Source organism: Tripterygium wilfordii, chromosome 20, assembly GCF_013401445.1.
Source record: "Tripterygium wilfordii isolate XIE 37 chromosome 20, ASM1340144v1, whole genome shotgun sequence".
NCBI lineage: Eukaryota > Viridiplantae > Streptophyta > Magnoliopsida > Celastrales > Celastraceae > Tripterygium > Tripterygium wilfordii.
Window position 1 is genome coordinate 10,001,767 of NC_052251.1, and position 18,731 is coordinate 10,020,497.

Genomic DNA, 18,731 nt, shown 5'->3' on the forward strand with positions numbered 1-18,731 from the left:
CATGTAGTGCAACAAAGAGGTGCAGATAAGGTAGGCAACCTTTGTAAATATGTAAGGTGGGACCCTCCACATCTATTAATAAAAATTAAATGCGTAAAGTTAATACGTATAGTTGGTGTGCATGTGAGAAGTAGCATAACAAAAGTGATGACCACACATTTATTGTGGGACCCGCTGCATCTATGATTGAAAAACAAGTACATAAAGTTGGTGAGCATGTGAGAAGTCCTTATATGGAAGAATTCTCACATGCGCACCAACTTTATGCACTCGAAATCTAATGACTATAATAAAGCACAATAAAAGTGGAGATCACACATTTATTGTGAAACTCACTGCATCTATGATTGAAAAATAAGTGCGTAAAGTTGATGCGCATGTGAGAAGTTCTTATATGGAAGAATGCGCACCAACTTTACACACTCAAAATATAATAGATGTAATAAAGCACAATAAAAATGGGGATCAAACACGCTGTATCAATAATTGAAAAACAAATTCATAAAGTTAATACGCATAGTTATGTGGATGTAAGAAGTGCTTTATATATATGGAGTCAAAACTACAATCATGTATTTAAAGTGCTTCACATGGATTGTCCAAGTCCACACAAAATCGCACCCAAACTAAAGAAGCCAAGCAAACCATATGCAGACATGAGACAAAGGCAAAAAAAGAAAAGAAAAAAACTCATATGTACAGCCCAAAAACAGATATGAAAACTGTCCAAATCAATTTTTGTAACTAGATTTGTAATCAAACTGGATTCTGTCAATCAGATTACAGTATTCACAAAAAACCAAGATGTTTCTAGTTTTCAACCTTCCAACTTCTTTGGAGGAAACAAATTGCTGAAGATAGCTTCCTTGTCATGTTGAACACAGATTTTGGGATTAAACTAAAGTTCAGTCTAAGAAATGAAGCGTACAACTTCAAGAATCATCTAGGGTTCCCCCCACAGTACAATTTTCCTACTGTGTTGAATGTGAACTAAGGTATTCTTTTGGAGGGACATGTTCACTCTTACTCACTAACACAACCAAAGCATTCAACATCCTCAGCCTTCAACCTTTAGCCTATTTTCAACATTTCCATCTCTTTTCTTGCATCTCATATTAGCATTCCACACTTTTACGTCTTCTACATACTTGCTTTTCCCAAACTTCCTTTCGATTACTGACTTGACCTTCGGAGGTTCTTTGACAGGTACCCTACCGACGTCCAAGTCTTTCATCCCCAATCTTGTTTTGTTACACTGATAATGGAGACACCCATAGAACTTGAACTCATGATCTTTCGCTTGCGTTAATAGTTATCACCATCAAGTTCACCATCTTAACCAACAACCCATTGTTTTAGGTATGCTTTTCTACTGTTCTACCAAAGATAAAGGATAAAAAGATGCAGCACCTTGACAACAGCGGGAAGCCCGGTCGTCATCTACCTGTGTGTCACAGACTGTTTTAAGCTTTGCCATTGACATATTGGACCACAACACTACAAAATATTACATGCAAATAACAAACAACAAGCAAAAGAAGACAGACAGAGTGCCATCATATCCTATTTATGAAATGATAAAAAAAAAAAAAAAAGAAGCAAAGATATGAGAGCTGGGGTTAGTTTTGTAACTAGTGATGATAATAAAATATACTACCTATATTTATCATACATGACTAACCAATTAGTGGTATGAGGAGGCGGATATATATATATATTGTCAAATCAAAAAAAATTACACCAGCAATATTAAATTATTCTAATTTTTTGTGCAGGCCCCATTCAAAAAAAAATTGAAGAACCCCCAATGGAGTGAGTTTTAAGTCACAAGGGCACAAGCCCGCTACTTGAAAGTTGGAGCCCATATGTGACTCGTGTGCAGTGTGCCCTAGAGACTAACGTCTACAAACTGATTGTGTGCCCAGTGAAGCATTCTTTCGGAACATCCAGACTTGGATCTATTATTAATAACGTTATAATATCTCATTTTCAAAATTTGAAAACTCATAGAGAATTATTTTGATAACTTGTAATTTGTTTATTTTTATTATTTTGAATTATTATTAATGTGTTTTATGTTTACGATTTATATTCGTAAACCCATTACATAAAGATCCCAAAAAAAATTCGGCCACCATTTTTGTGCTCCCAGAAATTTCGATTCCTTGGTCCGCCACTCAATCACTCCCAAGGTTGATTGCAGTTTTTTTTAGAACTTAAAGCACAAGGATTTGAACTCTCGAGACTCACTTCAAACATTTTTTTAGAGGCATCATCAAATCCTCGTTCGTTATCTCCTTGGTGCTTAGAAATAACAAAGAAACATGTTAGTTTAGGGTTTATGAACAATGATTGAGACCCCCAAAAAAGTGACATTCATTTGATCTACAATTAATGTGGAGTATTATATGTTAAGTGAACCCTACATGTGTGTCTATAATAATATTTAGTCCGCTTTTAATTTATCGATTTTTGTGAATAGATCGGGTCAACACAGCTTTATTTTTCCTGGACCGTCTCACTTGATGATAAGTAGGCCTAAGAAAAAGCGTCGTTGTGTGATAAAGACATGAGTTTACTCATAGACCCACATCACTTGATCAGTTATCCAAGCGATGCTGGACATTATACTAGGATACCATTGGCTTCTGCATTTATACTACATCCACTAGAACATTTTCCCCCTCATTTAAAGGAAATTCTCTCTTTTTGCCAAGCATTTGGAGTTAGTGGGTAGAAGGCTCCCACAATTGGTCAATTTGGGGACAGTCAGAATGTGCGCGGAATTTACCTAGCGTAATACGTGGAGAGGTTGTAAGTAAAGGAAGATGCATAGGAAGGGACAAAGCAGCCTGGAAAATAAATGAGGTCATTGCATACGTACCAAGGGGGCTCCATATATCATAATTGATAAGCTTGAGGCACTGATGCATTGAATATTTGGTTATCTGCTAGAATAAGATCACCATAGTCATGTATGGCGGCCTTAGAAGTCAAAGCACATATCATTTTCCAGACCCAATTCCCTTAAAAAAGGAGGAAAAAAATATAAGCGTAGGTCAGTCTGAGAACCTTACTAGGCTCAATCCCTGATACCTGTATTTGCTAGCTCTTTAAAACTGTGAAGTCATAAAAACATGGATGTGGATGAGGAATTGGAGGTTGCAATAATAGGGGGTGGGATTTGTGGTCTTGCCACAGCCCTAGCTCTTCACAGGTTGATTCCTCTTCTCTTTCACTGCACTTTTCTTATTATTTTTAATTTCTCTGTACAACTAGATCATGAAGTAATTTGAAGAAACAATAGTGAAGTCATTAAGCATAAGAATTCTATGTTATATGCAGGAAGGGAGTGAGGAGTGTGGTTTTAGAAAGATCAGATTCATTGCGTGCAACTGGTGGTGGAATTGGTATCCTTACTAATGGTTGGAGAGCCCTTGACCAGCTTGGTGTCGGCTCTAAACTCAGACCCACTTCCCTTCCTCTTCAAAGGTTCTCTCTCTCTCTCTCTCTCTGAGTTCTTACTACCTTGTTTCAATTGCATCTGATTCAGGTTAAAAACTGCATATTTAATTCAAAAATATATATTTGCTTGAACGATTACTTGATGTTTTACTGCGATTAAACAGTGTAAGGGATGTTACACTCGGCAGCAGCAGCAGTAAAGAAAGAAAAACACTTGTCTCGTAAGTCCAGTTTTCATTACTACATAGTCATTGAGTATCTCAACATTGTATCTTTGTGTAATTTAGAGTCATGGATTGGCAGGGACGGTGAAGCTCGGTGCCTAAAACGGAGTGATCTAGTCAAAGCACTCGCTGATGAACTTCCACAGTCAATAGTTCGCTTCGGATGCAACATTGTATCCCTGAAACTGGACACACTTTCTTCCTATCCGATTCTTCATTTGCAAACTGGATCAACAATCAGAGCCAGGGTCTGTGACATTAATGGTTTAGTGTAGTAATTATATAACTTAAGCATTGTAGATAATATTGGATGCCTAACACTTTTACCGTGACAGGTTTTGATTGGTTGTGATGGAGCCAACTCAGTAGTTGCTGACTTCCTTGAGCTAAAACCCAAAAAGGTTTTTACTTCATGTGCAGTGAGAGCCTTCACAGAGTATCCAAATGGCCATGGATTGGCTCCTGAGTTTGTTCGATTAAGGAAAGGCCAAATTCTTTCTGGACGTGTCCCGGTTGACAACAAGCTGGTTTTTTGGTTTGTATCTCACCAACATTATCCTAAAGGTACCAAATCTAACTCGGTTTGATTCATTGGACTTGTTATTGTTAAAAATTAAATCTTCATGCGATATTTCATATCTACAGAGTCAAGGGTTGTGAAGGATCCAGAGCTGATAAGAGAACTTGCCTTAGAGAAAATTAACGGATTTCCGACAGAAACTGTAGAGATGATAAGGAACTGTGACCTATCCACAATTTCACTCACCCAGCTGAGATATTGTGCTCCATGGGACATACTGCTCTCTACCTTTCGAAAGGGAACAGTCACAGTTGCTGGAGATGCTATGCATGCGATGGGTCCATTCATCGGACAGGGTGGCTCAGCAGCCATTGAAGATGCGGTTGTTCTTGCTAGATGTTTGGCTGGAAGGTTGAATTCAATACAGAAGGTCGGGGAAGCGATGGACGAGTATGTGAAGGAGAGGAGAATGCGATTGTTCAAGATGTCCACACAGACTTATCTCTTTGGTTTATTGCTGGAGAATTCATCAATGCTTGTGAAACTGATTGTTCTCGCATTGTTTGTTGTCTTGTTTAGAGACCCGATTGCGCACACTCGGTACGACTGTGGTCAACTATGAGAGCTTAATTATGGTTTATATGTATAGAACTCTTGAGTTCTTATGATTCTGGTTGAGAAAGTTCAGTTGCTTGGTTTGATTTAGAGTTGCAAAGCAGTGTTTTATACTTCTTGGTTTGATTCTTTGAAACTGTTTTGAGACGTAAGTCGTTGAAATGGGCCCTCTCTGGGCCTGGGCTTTCAGGTTAGGATGGACTGCTATACGTGGCCTTCCGAAAAGAAGAATGTGGGTGGCCTAAATGGGCCTTGTTATATTTATAATCCTGCAATTCCCCTTCATTCAGCCCCAATTAACTCATAAGCCTGACCATTCTTCTTCTTCTTCTTTATCACGAACAACACCATATATATTGGTTATTTATTTGAACATTTGATATGGGTATAAACTCGGGTCGATGGATCCGTGCACACATAAGTTTCCTAATTTATAGGATAAGTTTGATCAAAGATCAGTGTGTGGCCACAAACCTATTTCTACCGATGAGAATCGAACTCATAATTTTCCGACCTCCAAAAGATACAACACTAAATTATCAGTGGTTTTCCAATAATTACACACTTTTTATGTTGACATTACTGTTGAAGCCAACACATGGAGTATATACATCATGAACAAAAAGATGACTTATAGCAACTAAAGCAACAAATCACATAATAGTAATAATAACAATGATCTTTTACACTTACATATGGTGGGGAAAAAAGGGGGAGGGAGAGAGAGATGTCAAATGAGAACCTTCTTTTTCTTTCTCTTGATCAAAGCAGTAAAATCTTGGGGGGGACAGTAAAATAAAGGTAAAAGAGGAGCTACAAAAACAAAACAAAGTTAAACTCAAAGTGGTTATTATATAGAGAGAGAAAGAGATAGAGAGAGAGAGAGGGAGAGATTTATTTTGCCAAGTAATAATGACGTAGAAAGTTGAAGATATAAAGAAAAAGAAGGTCCCATGCATTGATTTATGGAAAATCAGAGCATAATCTGAGCCTCCATTGTTGCTGCTTCACTTCTTCATCACGATTTGCCCTTCCACACAACCTTCAATAGTACATCCTGACACACCATATCACATGTTGATGTGTTGTACCAGAACCATCAGTATAGTGCTTATTCACGAACGGTTGATGATATTGAATGAATAGTTGAGAATGGATATATATATATATATATAGTTTCTAATTAAATTTCAAAAATACACCAACCGCATGTGAATTGATATCGTCTCATTGGTTCGATACACCACGTCAACGTATAACATGGTGTATCAGGACCATTGAGTAATTACGTAGTAATATATACACTAAAGAATTACTAATTGTTGAAGTGGTTTCAAAAAAATGACAAACAAAACAATTAATTTATATATGAAAAGATATTAATGATGTATAACAAGCATTATGAAGTTGACGTCATGACCAACATTTACATAATATTTATGGGACCTTTTCTTTTCAAGGCAAATTAAATAAATGAAAGCCCAATGAAAGCAATAATAATAATAATAATAATGAGAAAGGGAAGGGCTTGCAAGGAACGTTTGTCCAAGAATCTACAAAAGAGAAAGTGAAAATTAAAATTAAAATGATGCAAAGACAAAGGACTTTGATTACTTTTTATATCTATATATACACAAACACACATTTATGTGTGTATGTGTGTGTGTATATATATATATATATATATATATATATATATATATATATGCATGGTGAAGCTCTAGCTAGTAGTGTTGGAAGAGAAAATATTTCTTAAAGTATAGAGGAAGAGAGCTCGATATCGATCGATCGATATTTCGAAGAAATGGCACCCGTTGGATTGCCTCCTGGTTTTAGATTCCATCCGACGGACGAGGAGCTTGTGAATTACTATCTCAAGAGGAAGATCAATGGCCAAGAAATTGAGCTTGATATTATCCCTGAAATTGATCTCTACAAATGTGAGCCATGGGAGTTGGCAGGTTCTTAATTTTTTTCCCCATCATCTCTTCTCCTCACATTATACTATTTGATTAATTGAACTGATTAATTTGTCGGTGAAATATGATGAACTAGAGAAATCATTCTTCCCAAGCAGAGATCCGGAGTGGTACTTCTTCGGACCCCGGGACCGGAAGTACCCTAATGGATTTAGGACTAATAGGGCAACTCGAGCCGGATACTGGAAGTCTACGGGAAAAGACAGGAAGGTTTCGAGCCAGAATCGAGCCATCGGAATGAAGAAGACATTGGTTTATTACAGAGGCCGAGCTCCTCAAGGGATTAGGACTGATTGGGTTATGCATGAATATCGTCTTGACGACAAGGAGTGTGAGGACACCTCTGGTATTCAGGTAGCTTGTGCATAATAATATTATGGATCAAAATCTAATTTAATTAATTAATTAGATACCAATATTTGATTTGATTATTAACAATTAGGAAAGTTCATGATCATTAATTTGTTTAATTTCATTGTTTACATTCTACCCACTATTTTGATTGCATTAACATTGCATTTTTCTTGTCATTTGACACTTAAATTAATGAATTAAATTAGAAAACTAATGAATTCATAAATAAATTTGTGTATATATATGTTGCCATGTACAAATATTTTTTTTCAGGATAAATGAGTTTTTATTTAATTTCTCTTTGTAGACAAATTAGAGTCTCTCTCTTTAGAGTAGGAGATGATTTTTTATCATTGGATTACCTAGATGCATTTTTTTAAAGGAAAATTTTGTTTAATTAGGCTATTGTTTTAAAATAACTTGTTCTTGTACAAATGTCACTAGTTGACTACGATTAAAGCATGAAGTTCTATACCTAGCAAGAGAGAAAAGCATTTTGGTTATTCTCTTGTTTAAATATATATTTTTTCACTACTCTATCCATCTCTTTATAATCGAAAACGACAACATACAAGTTTACCCTTTATATATTCAATACAGACTTAAACTCGGGTCGTCAGACCCGTGTACAGACAAATTTTTCTCTCTCTAAATCTTTGTCATCTCATGCCAATCATAAACATGACCTTGAACTTCACACTTAACATAGGAATTAGAAGGTATAGTCAAATGTTAAGGACGTGAGAAATAGTAGTGCATGATATGCATGGAAAGTTTAGGGTTTCCAATTATTATTATTATTATTATTATTATTATTATTATTATTATTATTCTCTATCTTTCAACTATTTTTTACTTTTATATATTCTATTGAAGAAATGGTTGTCTCACATATATATTCCTTGCTTCAAGTGGAGTTAGATCTCTACAAGTGACAAAAGTTGTGCTTCTATTCACTTTGTCTCATCTCTAAATGAGACAAAAGTAGTATCCTCTCATGTCACTCAATCCCCTATTTGTTTATTAATTAAACCATATATATATATATATAATTATATATCTAGATTCTATGATTAATTAAAATAATCAAGAGACCATACATGCCAACCCAAAAAAGAGAAATCCCACCCCCATCACTTTCATGGTGTGACTTGTAACTATATGTGTGTCGGTCGCTTTTCACTTTATTCCTAAAACACCATAATGAACCAATGAGAGTTACATATATATAACCACGAGTAACTAAGATGATACTCTTATGTGTGGTATCTTATAGAGGTCACGAATTCGAGTTTCCCTTATCCCCTTCCATGTAATAAAAAAAAGAGCGTACTATATATAAGATATTTATTTGTGCCCCATGTTAGAGTCTACTATATATATATATATATATATATAGAAGATATTATTTAATAGATAAATTCACGCATTTATATGAGCATTATTGTTATGCGGACGTCCAGTTTTTGTTTGAAGCAAGCAGTAGGGCCTGAAACATTATATAAATTTCGAATGTCCATAGCTGAGAATTTGTCTATACATACAGACATACATATATATATATGGGGCTAGAAACATATTTTTGGTTTCTTGTACAACACAATATGCTTAACCTAGCAAAGTCGATCAGCCAAAACAATTGACTGATTGTGGTTATTTTTGACTCAGGCTCCACACAATATTAGATTGTACAAAAAGATTTACCTTATTTAGATAAGCAAGCTTTTAGACTTTATTAATTCTCTCTCTCTCTCTCTCTCTCTCTCTCTCTCTCTCTATATATATATATATATATATATAAAATAAAGAAATTACACATACTGTAATTAAGCTCTCTATGTTAGTATGTTGTAGCTTTTGTGCTGAACACAACTGATATGTTGCAGGATTCTTATGCATTGTGTCGTGTGTTCAAGAAAAATGGGATTTGTTCTGAAACTGAAGAACAATCTGGGCAATGCAGCAGCGCTTTGATGGCATCCTCGTTGATCGAGAGTTCTCCGATCATACCAAACGATTATTACGAGACCATGTCACCGGATGTTCCGGTCGCCTCGTCGTCGTGCATGGAGGAGGAAGACAAAGATGATTCATGGATGCAGTTCATCACAGATGATGCTTGGTGTTCTTCTCATGACACTGCCATGGGTGGAGAAGAAGTTTCTCCAGTGACTTTCACCAACTAAAAAGTATTAATTAATGATAATATCCAATAATAATATATTTTCCTAATCACAATAATAAAATTAAAAAAAAAACAATTTATATGGTAAATTAATATGTTAATTATAATTATTCTAAGTTTGTAGATTACTAGTATAAATATATATTTTGTTATCTCTAACTGGAGGTGGTTTATTTTGTTTTGGTTTGGATTGGTGGATTCAATAGAGCTGGATTATCAAAATGGCTCTATGGGATTTTTTATTTTTTTTTATTTTTTTTATACTTCAAGAGGTGATTTGGGTGTACTTGATGAAAAAACAAAAGAAGAAGATACACTAAATAAAGTGTTATTGTTATTATTTGACTTTATCGACAAATCATATTGTTTTGTTGGTGACTATAACAGTTATAGACTTGTTTTAGATTATTTATTATAATATTTTATTATGTTTTTAAGGCATGATTCGGATTTCGGGTTAAGGTTTGGGCCAGGTTAGAGTACGGGTTTGGAAACGGTTACCCGACCATTTACAAAAAAAATAGAAAGATATTAAAAGTTAAATGGTAAACGGATGTCTGATGGTAAACAATTATGAAACGGTTCTGGTTTTGAAAATCTAAATGGTTTTTTAAATGGTTTTGGTATAAGGTAACTTAAATGAAAATGGTTTTGGTTTTCCCTAATTGGAAGGACATTCGACCCATTGCCATCCGTATTTGTCTCCTTTTGCATCTTCATCATGACAAAATTTCAAGGAGTAGCAATCCCTCATGAAAGCTACGTGTAAAAACAGGATCCGGAGGCTCTACAATTCTCTGAGAGTTTGGAATTTGCATCTAACAACTTAGGAAGTGTACCACAATCACTCTGCCAGATTTTTTCTACACCAAATCACTCTGTCAGATTATTTATGCACTGTTTAGATACAAATTTGAGAATTTGTCAAATTGCAGAGTTCCTCCATCTCTAAAAACACAAGTAACCCATATCTTTGAGTCTGCACACTCTGATATAACGCTGACGAGCAAGGAAAAAAAAACTCAACCAAACATCTAACAACATTTCCCCAGTACTTGCCAGAAAAAAAATTCACAGCATAAAAGCTCAGATTTTTTATGGCATTGATCTTTCACTAAAATAAGGATCTAACATGAAAACCACTCATCCAAAATGAAATTCAGCAACAATCATAAACATAAGCATTCAGGAGGATGACTTACATGTATCGAGTAAACCTAATCGCGACAACATTCGGAAAAACCATTTTATAGAGAGACATATAAAATTACAAACTCACATCTGAACAGACACCTCTGTGTCGGGCTTTGCCCTCAATCGATTAGCGTCAGAAATGATCACGTCCTGCTGATGGTTACTTACGCCAACCTTCCAGCGAGTGAATTCGTCATATTTTATCAGGAAGGAACTAGCATTTCGATGACCACCACCACCAAATTCCTATGAGTTATTGAGCACATGTTTAGTACATTAGACAAGTTAAAAAATTTCGAGCGTCCGGTGACTGAGAAGTACAATGAATGCAATCAGCAAAATAGATAAGGAAGATTACCTGGGAGATGAGAGTTGTATCTTCACTGCCAATACTCCTAAGGCTTACTTTCAGAAGCTGGTCATTTCCGAGCTCTGGCACCCTATATACAACAGCTCCGATGCCCCTACACAAATAAGTTGAAGTGTTGAACACAAGTATTAAACGATGCTGTTTCTTCTGTTCTCTTCTTTTTGAGGAGGATAAGGGTCGGTTCAAAACCTAACACCTAGATAACACCATAAAACATGGCTAAGAAGGGTTTGCATATACATTTTCACAAGAAAATCATTAGCAGGAAGTTCTGTTTTCAAGTGCTATAATACGGTCGATAAAAAAAGGGACAGGCTTTAAGTCGAGAGAAAGTTTAAGGTTCTGTGTTCCCGTAGACTACTTCTTCGAAGTTCTATTTAAATTCAACGTGAAATGAAACGAAAGAGGGGAAGGTCTTCGCAACTTATATTATAGATGAATGTGCCAGATAAAAATAGTGCCAACCTCAACTTTTTATTATGGCTTTTAGCAGCTAACTGATGTCCCAATTCGCTTCTCAACTCTGAAAGTGAATCTGCATCAACTGCCTACAATCAGAAGGACGGAGTTAGCGATTTCATTTTTTTCCTGCTCGTGTTCATATTTAGAAATGAGGGACACGTACACAGTGCACAATCTCTATTGTCAAATCAAGATAAGAACTCAACAAGCCTCTCATGTTATGATATAAAACTTACTGCTGCTGCATCTTATAGAGGAGTGAAGACACATAATCATGAAAGGATAGCATGACAGAAAAGCAATTTAAAGGATACAAGAACAATACCAGGCAATGACCGAATGCTCCACCTCCAAGGGCGATTTCATATGACTGGTCAAGAGCACCATTTATTAATTCTTGCTTTAATGATAAGCTCTGTTTGCCTTTACTGATGATCGACTCTAGATCTAGAGAAAGTAACTGCAAAAAATTTCATCAGACTAATTGTTATCATTACACTATCCATAAAATTAATCCTACTAATGGCCGTACCTTTTTTATAGATAGCCGATACTATCAAAAAATTGTATATCCATAATCAACGTTAATTAAAATCACAAAGATAAGCAAATCAGGAACAAGAAAAAAAAAGGAAGTGAAACAAGTAAGAGCTGAAAAGTTGTTACAATAGCAAGCACATAAATAAATAAGTAAGATGATCCTCATGTGAGCCAATCTGCCAAACTTGTAGGTGGAGGTTAGTCAATTCCCAAATATCCCATCCAAGAATGATCAGTCTAGCAGAGGTGAGAGGACTGAGATTGCCACACTACCAAACTCGAGGTCAGTCTCATTATTTGAGCTAGGAACATTGGATCAAGCAATGACATGGGCCCAAGGGTCCAACATTGTCGATAATTTGCTTTCAATTTGGAGCAAGCGACAGATTCTATAACTACATTTGTTAACTCCTGTCTCCTGCTTAATAATGTTGATCAGCACAGGGTTATGCTACGAGTGCCAACAGTAAAATCATTTGGTCTCAGTAAGGTTTAACTGTCAAAATTCCAAATTAATGAATTAGCCGTTGTAGAGGCCAAGAATATATATATCTTCTCCAGAATAATTACTGAGTAGCAGGTATTAGCTACCTTCAATCTTTAGTTTTGCATAAGAATTATAGACAAAGACAACGTAAAACAAGCAGATCAGGAAGTTCAACCTTTTGCACCTAATTTCACGCCGAGTAAGGAGCAACTGTCTATAATATGTAAACACAAGTGCATTGTGCATTTACTTGAAATGGTCATAAGAAATAGACAGAGTATGAAAGACATTAGAAAACTGAATACGACATTTTCAGCACAACAATAACAACAATATAACTTGAATAGTTGAATTACCTGCTCAAATAAGGACGGGTTTACTCTAACATCAAACTCAATGTTCAAATCCTTAAGGCCACTGCTAAAAGCTTTGCTGTTCTCAAGACTCCACCTCCAAACATCGCAATCCTCAATGTACTCGAACAGTGGCCTAACACGGTCAAATTCACTCAATGCCTTCTTAAAACTATCATCTGTGGAACTCTTTAGCTTCTCCTTAAAATAATCATATGCAATTGTAGCACCACTCCTCTCCATATCTATCTCTTTAGTCACATTACCACCAATTGATTCCCCCATCTCACCACATAGTGTCTCAAGCGCAGTCTTATGGTGGTCCAATACCACCACCCTGAAGAGACCAAGAACCCAAATACCCCAAATTTCAGACACATATAAAGCATCAAAATTTCAAAATTACAACGACATACACAGAGACCAAGAAGTGAAAATCCCAAGTTCAGGCATGAATGAATCAAGCACAGCAATCTATTAGGACTAAAATAAAGGAAAGACAGGAATTTAGAGAGGCAGAGAGACCTGGGAACTTTAGAGGAGATGTCGCCGACAAATCCAGAGGAACCCACAAAATCTAGGAGATAAAGATCGGAGATTTTTTGGAGTGGGAGCTGCTCGGGTGTAATTGGGCTGTAGACGGTGTTGGGGAAGAACAGAACGGGACGAGAAGCGGCGGAGAAATAGAGGTGAGCGGCCAAGGCAGCGAAGGCACCGTCCGGACAAGGATAGTGGTACAGTACTGCTGATGTTTTCTTCAACATGTTTATGGTGCTGGTTAGAGAAGACAAGAATGCTGTCATTCAAACGGAAGCGAAGTGGACGCCATCAAACACCAAGCTCAATCACTACCCCATATATGGGCTGATTATAATCAACAACCCCAATAGGTCACTATCTAAAAGATTTATTAGCTGATTGAGGAAGACATTTATCCTCCTTATTAATAGATCATAAATCCACTACCTAAACAATGTGAAACATTCGTATCAAGATTGAGTCGATTTCTAGCCTTCAGGTCATTTGCACGGTAGTTGGTTTAGGTGTTATTTTACAATCTCCCTATCAAAAGTTGACGTGCCCGGGGTGCTGTAATTTTTTAGAGTTGTAATAAAATTTTGTTTATAAAAAGAGAAATAATTTTAAAAAAAAATAAATTATGAATATATTTTGATATGTTTATAAGTTTACAAAATCAAGATATATTTTTTTTGTTTCAAACAAAAATCAGGATCATAAATGTTTGAGATTTATATTGTACAGTTCCTATTAACATATTTTTTTCATGTTGAATTTAATTTTTATTTAGGATAAAATTGTTGATAAAAACACATTTATAAGTTTTTTTTGAAAAAAATAAAATTACAGCAAACCCTAACCACTCAAAAATTCGAGACAGTTCTTCTATTTATTGAGGAAATTAGTATCTTTCTAAAAATCTCTAATATTGATTGATTACTTGGGCTTTTGTTCGTTTTGTACCGGGCCTACAAAGTCCTAACTGAGCTCTTGTCACATAAAGAAACTTGGGCCTAATATTAATTGATATTTGGGCTTTTTTCCTTTGAAATCCCCAAATATTTGAGATAGGCCCATATGAGACTTGGGCCAACGAATTATTGTACTCTTCTTGCTTTAGGATTTGACTTCATTTTGTATAAATTATATGAAATTCCCCAAATCAACAACTTAACTTATAGTTAACTTATTTAGATTAAATGGCGTTTAACTTATCAGATTAAATGTCAAAAGTAACTAATATTAATATCATATACTTATAATTAATTTATTAGATTGAATGACAAAATAACTAATAATATTAACATTGTAAGATGAGGGAGTTCATGAGTTAAAGTCTTAATTTTCTCAATTTTAAAAAAAGTCTTAATTTTCGCAATTTTAAAAACTTCTACTTACACGCTCTAAGTGCAAACATTTGTGTCTTTCTTGTTACCCAAACAATAAATGAGGACATATGAAAATAACCCCATTGTTGGGCTTTGTTTATTGTGCATGTGTTGCACTGTTGGGTTATCCAACCCACACACACGTGAGGAAAGTGTTAATCATATAAACCATGTGAACCCGATGTGAAATATACCGAACCAAACAAGTCAAATCATTAATTGATATGGGATGACATACATCCTCTCCTAGAGTTTTCAAGTCACAATCATGGAAATTCGAAGAAAAGCAAGTTTACAAATTGTAATTAGCTATAACACAGAAAAAGAAGAGAAATGATTGAAAGAATTTAGTCTAAAGAAAGTTCCGACTACCAACGGCTTAAGGACATTTTTCAATTTACAAAAGTACATTTGGGACAAATACAAATAGTATGAAACGCTTAATGATGATGAAAGAAGGGGAAGAAAAAAAATCAAGAAAAGGGAAAGAAAAAAGAAAAAAAAAAAGACAATACAGAAGTACACAAGAGGGCATTATGTTACCAGCATGAAACAACTGCAATGCCAAAAAGGAAAGAAGGGAGCTCTTTGGAAATAGCATACCTCCTCTGGAATCTTAGACCTTAATCAACTTCCTCAAAGCACACTCATGACCAAAAGTTGGTGACTGAAGGGAGCTCTTTTGGAAATTATTTCCTAGGATTTTTGCAGCAATCACCTGTCATGTTATGGCACATCCTTACACTGTCGATTACATCCTGAAACAAACACAATTAGCTTAAGGAGATAGATACTAAGAGCATACTCGAGCTCGTTGCCCCTCTCGTTCTTCTGATGCAACAACGGCAGACCTCACATTTCTCTCTGCTAAACATCTTCTGTATGGCACAAACCCCTTCATACGTTTACTGGGGCTGGCTCTTTCCTCAGGGTAGGGCTGTTGACACACAGAATCAACAGTATCTGAGTTGGTCTCCCTATTTTCTGCATCACTAACAGAGCCAGCATTTGAACCAGTACAAGAATCAATAGGTGTCTGTACAGAGGGTTGATTATACCCTGCATGGTATAACAAGGGAGACTGTTGGTAGAATGCCCAAGATGGCAAAAAAGTGGTGGCTTCAACTGAATTGGAGTTCTGCAATCCAATGGAATGGTAAACTGGAGCTCCCGATGGCAATAAATTGTAGTCATCATTAACCAATCCAAGGGACAATTCCATGTATGTCTGTTTTGCTTCGGGAGTTTGAACAATCTCTTCATAGTTAATATTAAAATTATCCTGACCAGCCTCAGAAGTCGGTGACCTGAAACTCTGTGCATCCAACAATTGCGGTTTATGGGATTCTGTTACTGAAACTGTCCTTCCAAACAGTTTAATACTTGTAGAAGGTGCTACTGTGGGCCCATTACCTTCACTGCTTGGAGTTTCCTTGGCCTCAAATTCCTGGTTGTCAAAGATGGGAGAAATTAGTGTCATAATCTCTTGATGAAAATCATCAGCAAAAAAGAATAAGTGAGTTTAAGCTTGATAGGATAATTGGATCCTACCATTGGTAAAAAGTTCTCCAGTATAGTAACAGCAGAAACTTGATCTGAAAACGATCCTTTATCTTGTTCAGCACATGGGTTGCATGCCCTGTGCTCATTTTCTTTCTCAGTAGGTGATAAGTTAATTGACTGCATCTCAGTAGTGCATGAGGTTGGCGAGGAACATTGATTGTTCTGCTCTGAAACACCAGAACTCACTTTTTCTGAAGCAACTGCTGATAGAACTGAGGTAGGAGATTGGTTCTCACCATCTGCAATTGAGAAACTAGGCGATGGATACCTTTCTGGTTGATTAGGAGATGCTCTGCTGAGGGTATCAACTGGCTTACGGGGATAAGGATGCATTGGTTTCCTCTTTGGCCGAGGAGGAGGTATGTCTATTGGTTTGATGGAGCTCTCATCAGTGCCACTTGACTCCCGGACAACCTGAAAAATTAGAGAGCAAAGATGCTATTGTTAGACAAAACTAATTAGATGACCCCCAAAGCATCTTTGAATTCCATGAGATTACGAATAATTGAATGTACACTGACCACAAAAGATTTACTTGGATTCAAGCACTAACCTTAGAGAAAAACTTTTGAGCATGGCTTCGAATTTGGACAGCGGTCTTGGTGCCAATATGTTCTGCATTAACGTAAGGAGTGCTCCAATCATATTAGCGATTATCATAAACACCTTCGTCATTTGTTTCATCGACTAAGCTTACCTTCTATTTGACGCCAGCCACGACCAAAGAGCTTTAAGGCTTCAAGAAACTTCTGATGCTCTTCCTCTGTCCATTTTTCTCTTTGTTTTGTGATAGTGTAGGCTTTCCTCACCTACGGAAGTAGAGAGGAAATCACAGGAAAACAACTGAGACGCAAAAAAGTGGAAAACAATTGAATAACTGCTTCGGTAAACCCAATAATGCAAGGTAAGCAAAATTGAACTTTCACAGGAAGTGTAAAACCTTTGGCCTTTGATTAGCATCATATGAATACAACTCTCTCAGCCGGATCACAGTTTCAGATTGTGCCCCAACATTGTCATGGCAGCTGCCAGATGCAATAGTTGTGTCTGGCTTTACGTCTTCAACTTTATCCTATAACCACATCACAATTCAATACAGTAATGAGTTGATGATTTTCCAGCTGACAATGGTAATTATACAAAGCCCGCTTAAGGGAGAACCAAAAGAACTATGTGACACAATTCTGATGGGTGAATTCTTCGACAGATCTATATTCACAAAGATCACCAAGTAACCAAATTAACAAGATCGTTTAATAATGAACTAAAGCTTTACACGTCAGAAAGATCTTTCCCGCCTATATTTTCACTATCATATATTCAACAAAAGAAGAAGAAGAACACAAGGTCTAATTAGTTGAAAGAAGCCAAACTTAGAAACTCAAGCTGATGACAGACATTTGTCCTGAAATAGCTACATCACAGAACACTCTTCTAGCCTACTTGATGCATTCTGAAACATCAGCCCACCACAATATAATGTAAATTTGGCAACAAGAAACCATCAACACTAATACTTCGATTCCAGAATTCCAGAAACATAACAACAAGCATCCGAATCATATATCCACTGCATCTTAACTCATAAAAGGTAAACAACTCTATGCACAAACTGATTAGACCTTGTGTTCTTCTTCTTCTTCTTCTTCTTTTGTTAAATATATCACAGTGAAAGAAGCCAAACTTAGAAACTCAAGCTGATGACAGACATTTGTCCTGAGATAGCTACATAACAGAACACTCTTCTAGCATATTTTATACATTCTGAAACATCAGTCCAGCATAATGTAATGTAAATTTGGCAACAAGAAAACATTCAACACTAGTACTTCAGTTCCAAAATTCCAGACACATAACAACAAGCATCTGAATCATATATCCACCGCATCTTAACTCAAAAAAGGTAAACAACTCTATGCACAAGACAAGGATAATGCGGTCGGGGACGGGCATAATATGTGGAGAGCCTGTTTCCAGAACACATATGGCATATAAGTCAATATAACTCACTAACACAAACAGAATTGCAAAAATTCTTCCATTCTAAATCCGTAAATCGGGCTCCTCCACGAACAAACATTAAGTTTTGACTTTAAACAACTCATCACAGATGCAAATAAAGCCAGTAAATGTAAACTATCAGAAGTACCTGAGCAGCAGCCATTGATACTCGCTCTCAGAAACTGGCCTCAGATTCAAATCTTCTCTGCACAAAAAACAATAAGAAAAACTTCCAGTGAATAAGCAATCAATACGAACAAAAATTACAAATCAGAGCAGCTTCTCTGTTACCTACCACAAAACAAAAGAAAAATGAACAATAAAATCAACCAGATCAATGAAGAACTCACCAGAAAGGAGCGTAGAAGCAGAATCTGAAAAGGGAACCGCTGACAGTTGACTGAAGGAACAAGGAGGCGGAGAGAGCGGGACTATTCAAGAATTCAACGATGAAGAAGAAAATGGAAAGAGCAACAAGGTCTTGCGTTAAAAAGGAAGAAGACGGTGCCACG

The 18,731-nt window shown here is 36.3% G+C and overlaps 4 protein-coding genes across 7 annotated transcripts; 2 read left to right on the forward strand and 2 right to left on the reverse strand.

Annotated features, from left to right (window-relative positions):
* Positions 1–3,011: 3,011 nt before the first annotated feature.
* LOC119986544 (monooxygenase 1-like) lies at positions 3,012–4,915 on the forward strand. The gene is made up of 6 exons (XM_038831146.1): positions 3,012–3,217; positions 3,346–3,492; positions 3,630–3,686; positions 3,769–3,937; positions 4,025–4,253; positions 4,335–4,915. Exons 1-6 carry the CDS (start codon positions 3,138–3,140, stop codon positions 4,829–4,831), a joined length of 1,179 nt encoding a protein of 392 aa, XP_038687074.1. The 5' UTR covers positions 3,012–3,137; the 3' UTR covers positions 4,832–4,915.
* Positions 4,916–6,628: 1,713 nt separating this feature from the next.
* Positions 6,629–9,246, forward strand: LOC119986971 (NAC domain-containing protein 86-like). The gene is made up of 3 exons (XM_038831656.1): positions 6,629–6,785; positions 6,880–7,157; positions 9,121–9,246. The coding sequence occupies exons 1-3, from the start codon at positions 6,629–6,631 to the stop codon at positions 9,244–9,246; spliced, it is 561 nt and encodes a 186-aa protein (XP_038687584.1).
* On the reverse strand, positions 8,969–13,582 carry LOC119986671. Of its 3 annotated transcripts, none has more exons than XM_038831322.1 (7): positions 13,274–13,582; positions 12,752–13,085; positions 11,694–11,828; positions 11,372–11,454; positions 10,895–11,000; positions 10,622–10,782; positions 8,969–9,296 (listed from the first exon to the last, which is right to left on the reverse strand). In XM_038831322.1, the coding sequence occupies exons 1-7, from the start codon at positions 13,549–13,551 to the stop codon at positions 9,248–9,250; spliced, it is 1,146 nt and encodes a 381-aa protein (XP_038687250.1). In that variant the 5' UTR covers positions 13,552–13,582; the 3' UTR covers positions 8,969–9,247. The 3 variants fall into 3 exon arrangements, with proteins under 3 accessions (XP_038687250.1, XP_038687249.1, XP_038687251.1); XM_038831321.1 differs by having other exon boundaries at positions 8,969–9,329; XM_038831323.1 differs by having other exon boundaries at positions 9,202–9,339.
* Positions 13,583–14,989: 1,407 nt separating this feature from the next.
* On the reverse strand, positions 14,990–18,723 carry LOC119986610 (protein REVEILLE 7-like). 2 transcript variants are annotated; one of them, XM_038831244.1, is made up of 7 exons: positions 18,570–18,723; positions 18,368–18,419; positions 17,159–17,290; positions 16,916–17,027; positions 16,772–16,833; positions 16,207–16,632; positions 14,990–16,102 (listed from the first exon to the last, which is right to left on the reverse strand). In XM_038831244.1, the coding sequence occupies exons 2-7, from the start codon at positions 18,380–18,382 to the stop codon at positions 15,449–15,451; spliced, it is 1,401 nt and encodes a 466-aa protein (XP_038687172.1). In that variant the 5' UTR covers positions 18,383–18,419; positions 18,570–18,723; the 3' UTR covers positions 14,990–15,448. The 2 variants fall into 2 exon arrangements, with proteins under 2 accessions (XP_038687172.1, XP_038687173.1); XM_038831245.1 differs by having other exon boundaries at positions 18,368–18,424; positions 18,570–18,713.
* Between the last annotated feature and the right edge of the window lie 8 nt (positions 18,724–18,731).

What these genes read in the sequence shown, in the direction of transcription:
- LOC119986544 (XM_038831146.1), top strand. Translation starts at nt 3,138, where the DNA reads ATGGATGTGGATGAGGAATTGGAGGTTGCAATAATAGGGGGTGGGATT. An exon ending in GAAAGAAAAACACTTGTCTC is followed by an intron (nt 3,687 to 3,768) that starts GTAAGTCCAGTT and finishes ATGGATTGGCAG; the next exon opens with GGACGGTGAAGCTCGGTGCC. An exon ending in GATCAACAATCAGAGCCAGG is followed by an intron (nt 3,938 to 4,024) that starts GTCTGTGACATT and finishes TTACCGTGACAG; the next exon opens with GTTTTGATTGGTTGTGATGG.
- LOC119986971 (XM_038831656.1), top strand. Translation starts at nt 6,629, where the DNA reads ATGGCACCCGTTGGATTGCCTCCTGGTTTTAGATTCCATCCGACGGAC. An exon ending in TGAGCCATGGGAGTTGGCAG is followed by an intron (nt 6,786 to 6,879) that starts GTTCTTAATTTT and finishes ATGATGAACTAG; the next exon opens with AGAAATCATTCTTCCCAAGC. An exon ending in AGGACACCTCTGGTATTCAG is followed by an intron (nt 7,158 to 9,120) that starts GTAGCTTGTGCA and finishes TGGGCAATGCAG; the next exon opens with CAGCGCTTTGATGGCATCCT.
- LOC119986671 (XM_038831321.1), bottom strand. Translation starts at nt 13,551, where the DNA reads ATGACAGCATTCTTGTCTTCTCTAACCAGCACCATAAACATGTTGAAG. An exon ending in ACCCGTCCTTATTTGAGCAG is followed by an intron (nt 11,829 to 12,751) that starts GTAATTCAACTA and finishes AATTTTTTGCAG; the next exon opens with TTACTTTCTCTAGATCTAGA. An exon ending in AGCCATAATAAAAAGTTGAG is followed by an intron (nt 11,001 to 11,371) that starts GTTGGCACTATT and finishes TTATTTGTGTAG; the next exon opens with GGGCATCGGAGCTGTTGTAT.
- LOC119986610 (XM_038831244.1), bottom strand. An exon ending in ATGCTAATCAAAGGCCAAAG is followed by an intron (nt 17,028 to 17,158) that starts GTTTTACACTTC and finishes CTACTTCCGTAG; the next exon opens with GTGAGGAAAGCCTACACTAT. An exon ending in CTCAAAAGTTTTTCTCTAAG is followed by an intron (nt 16,633 to 16,771) that starts GTTAGTGCTTGA and finishes CTAATTTTTCAG; the next exon opens with GTTGTCCGGGAGTCAAGTGG.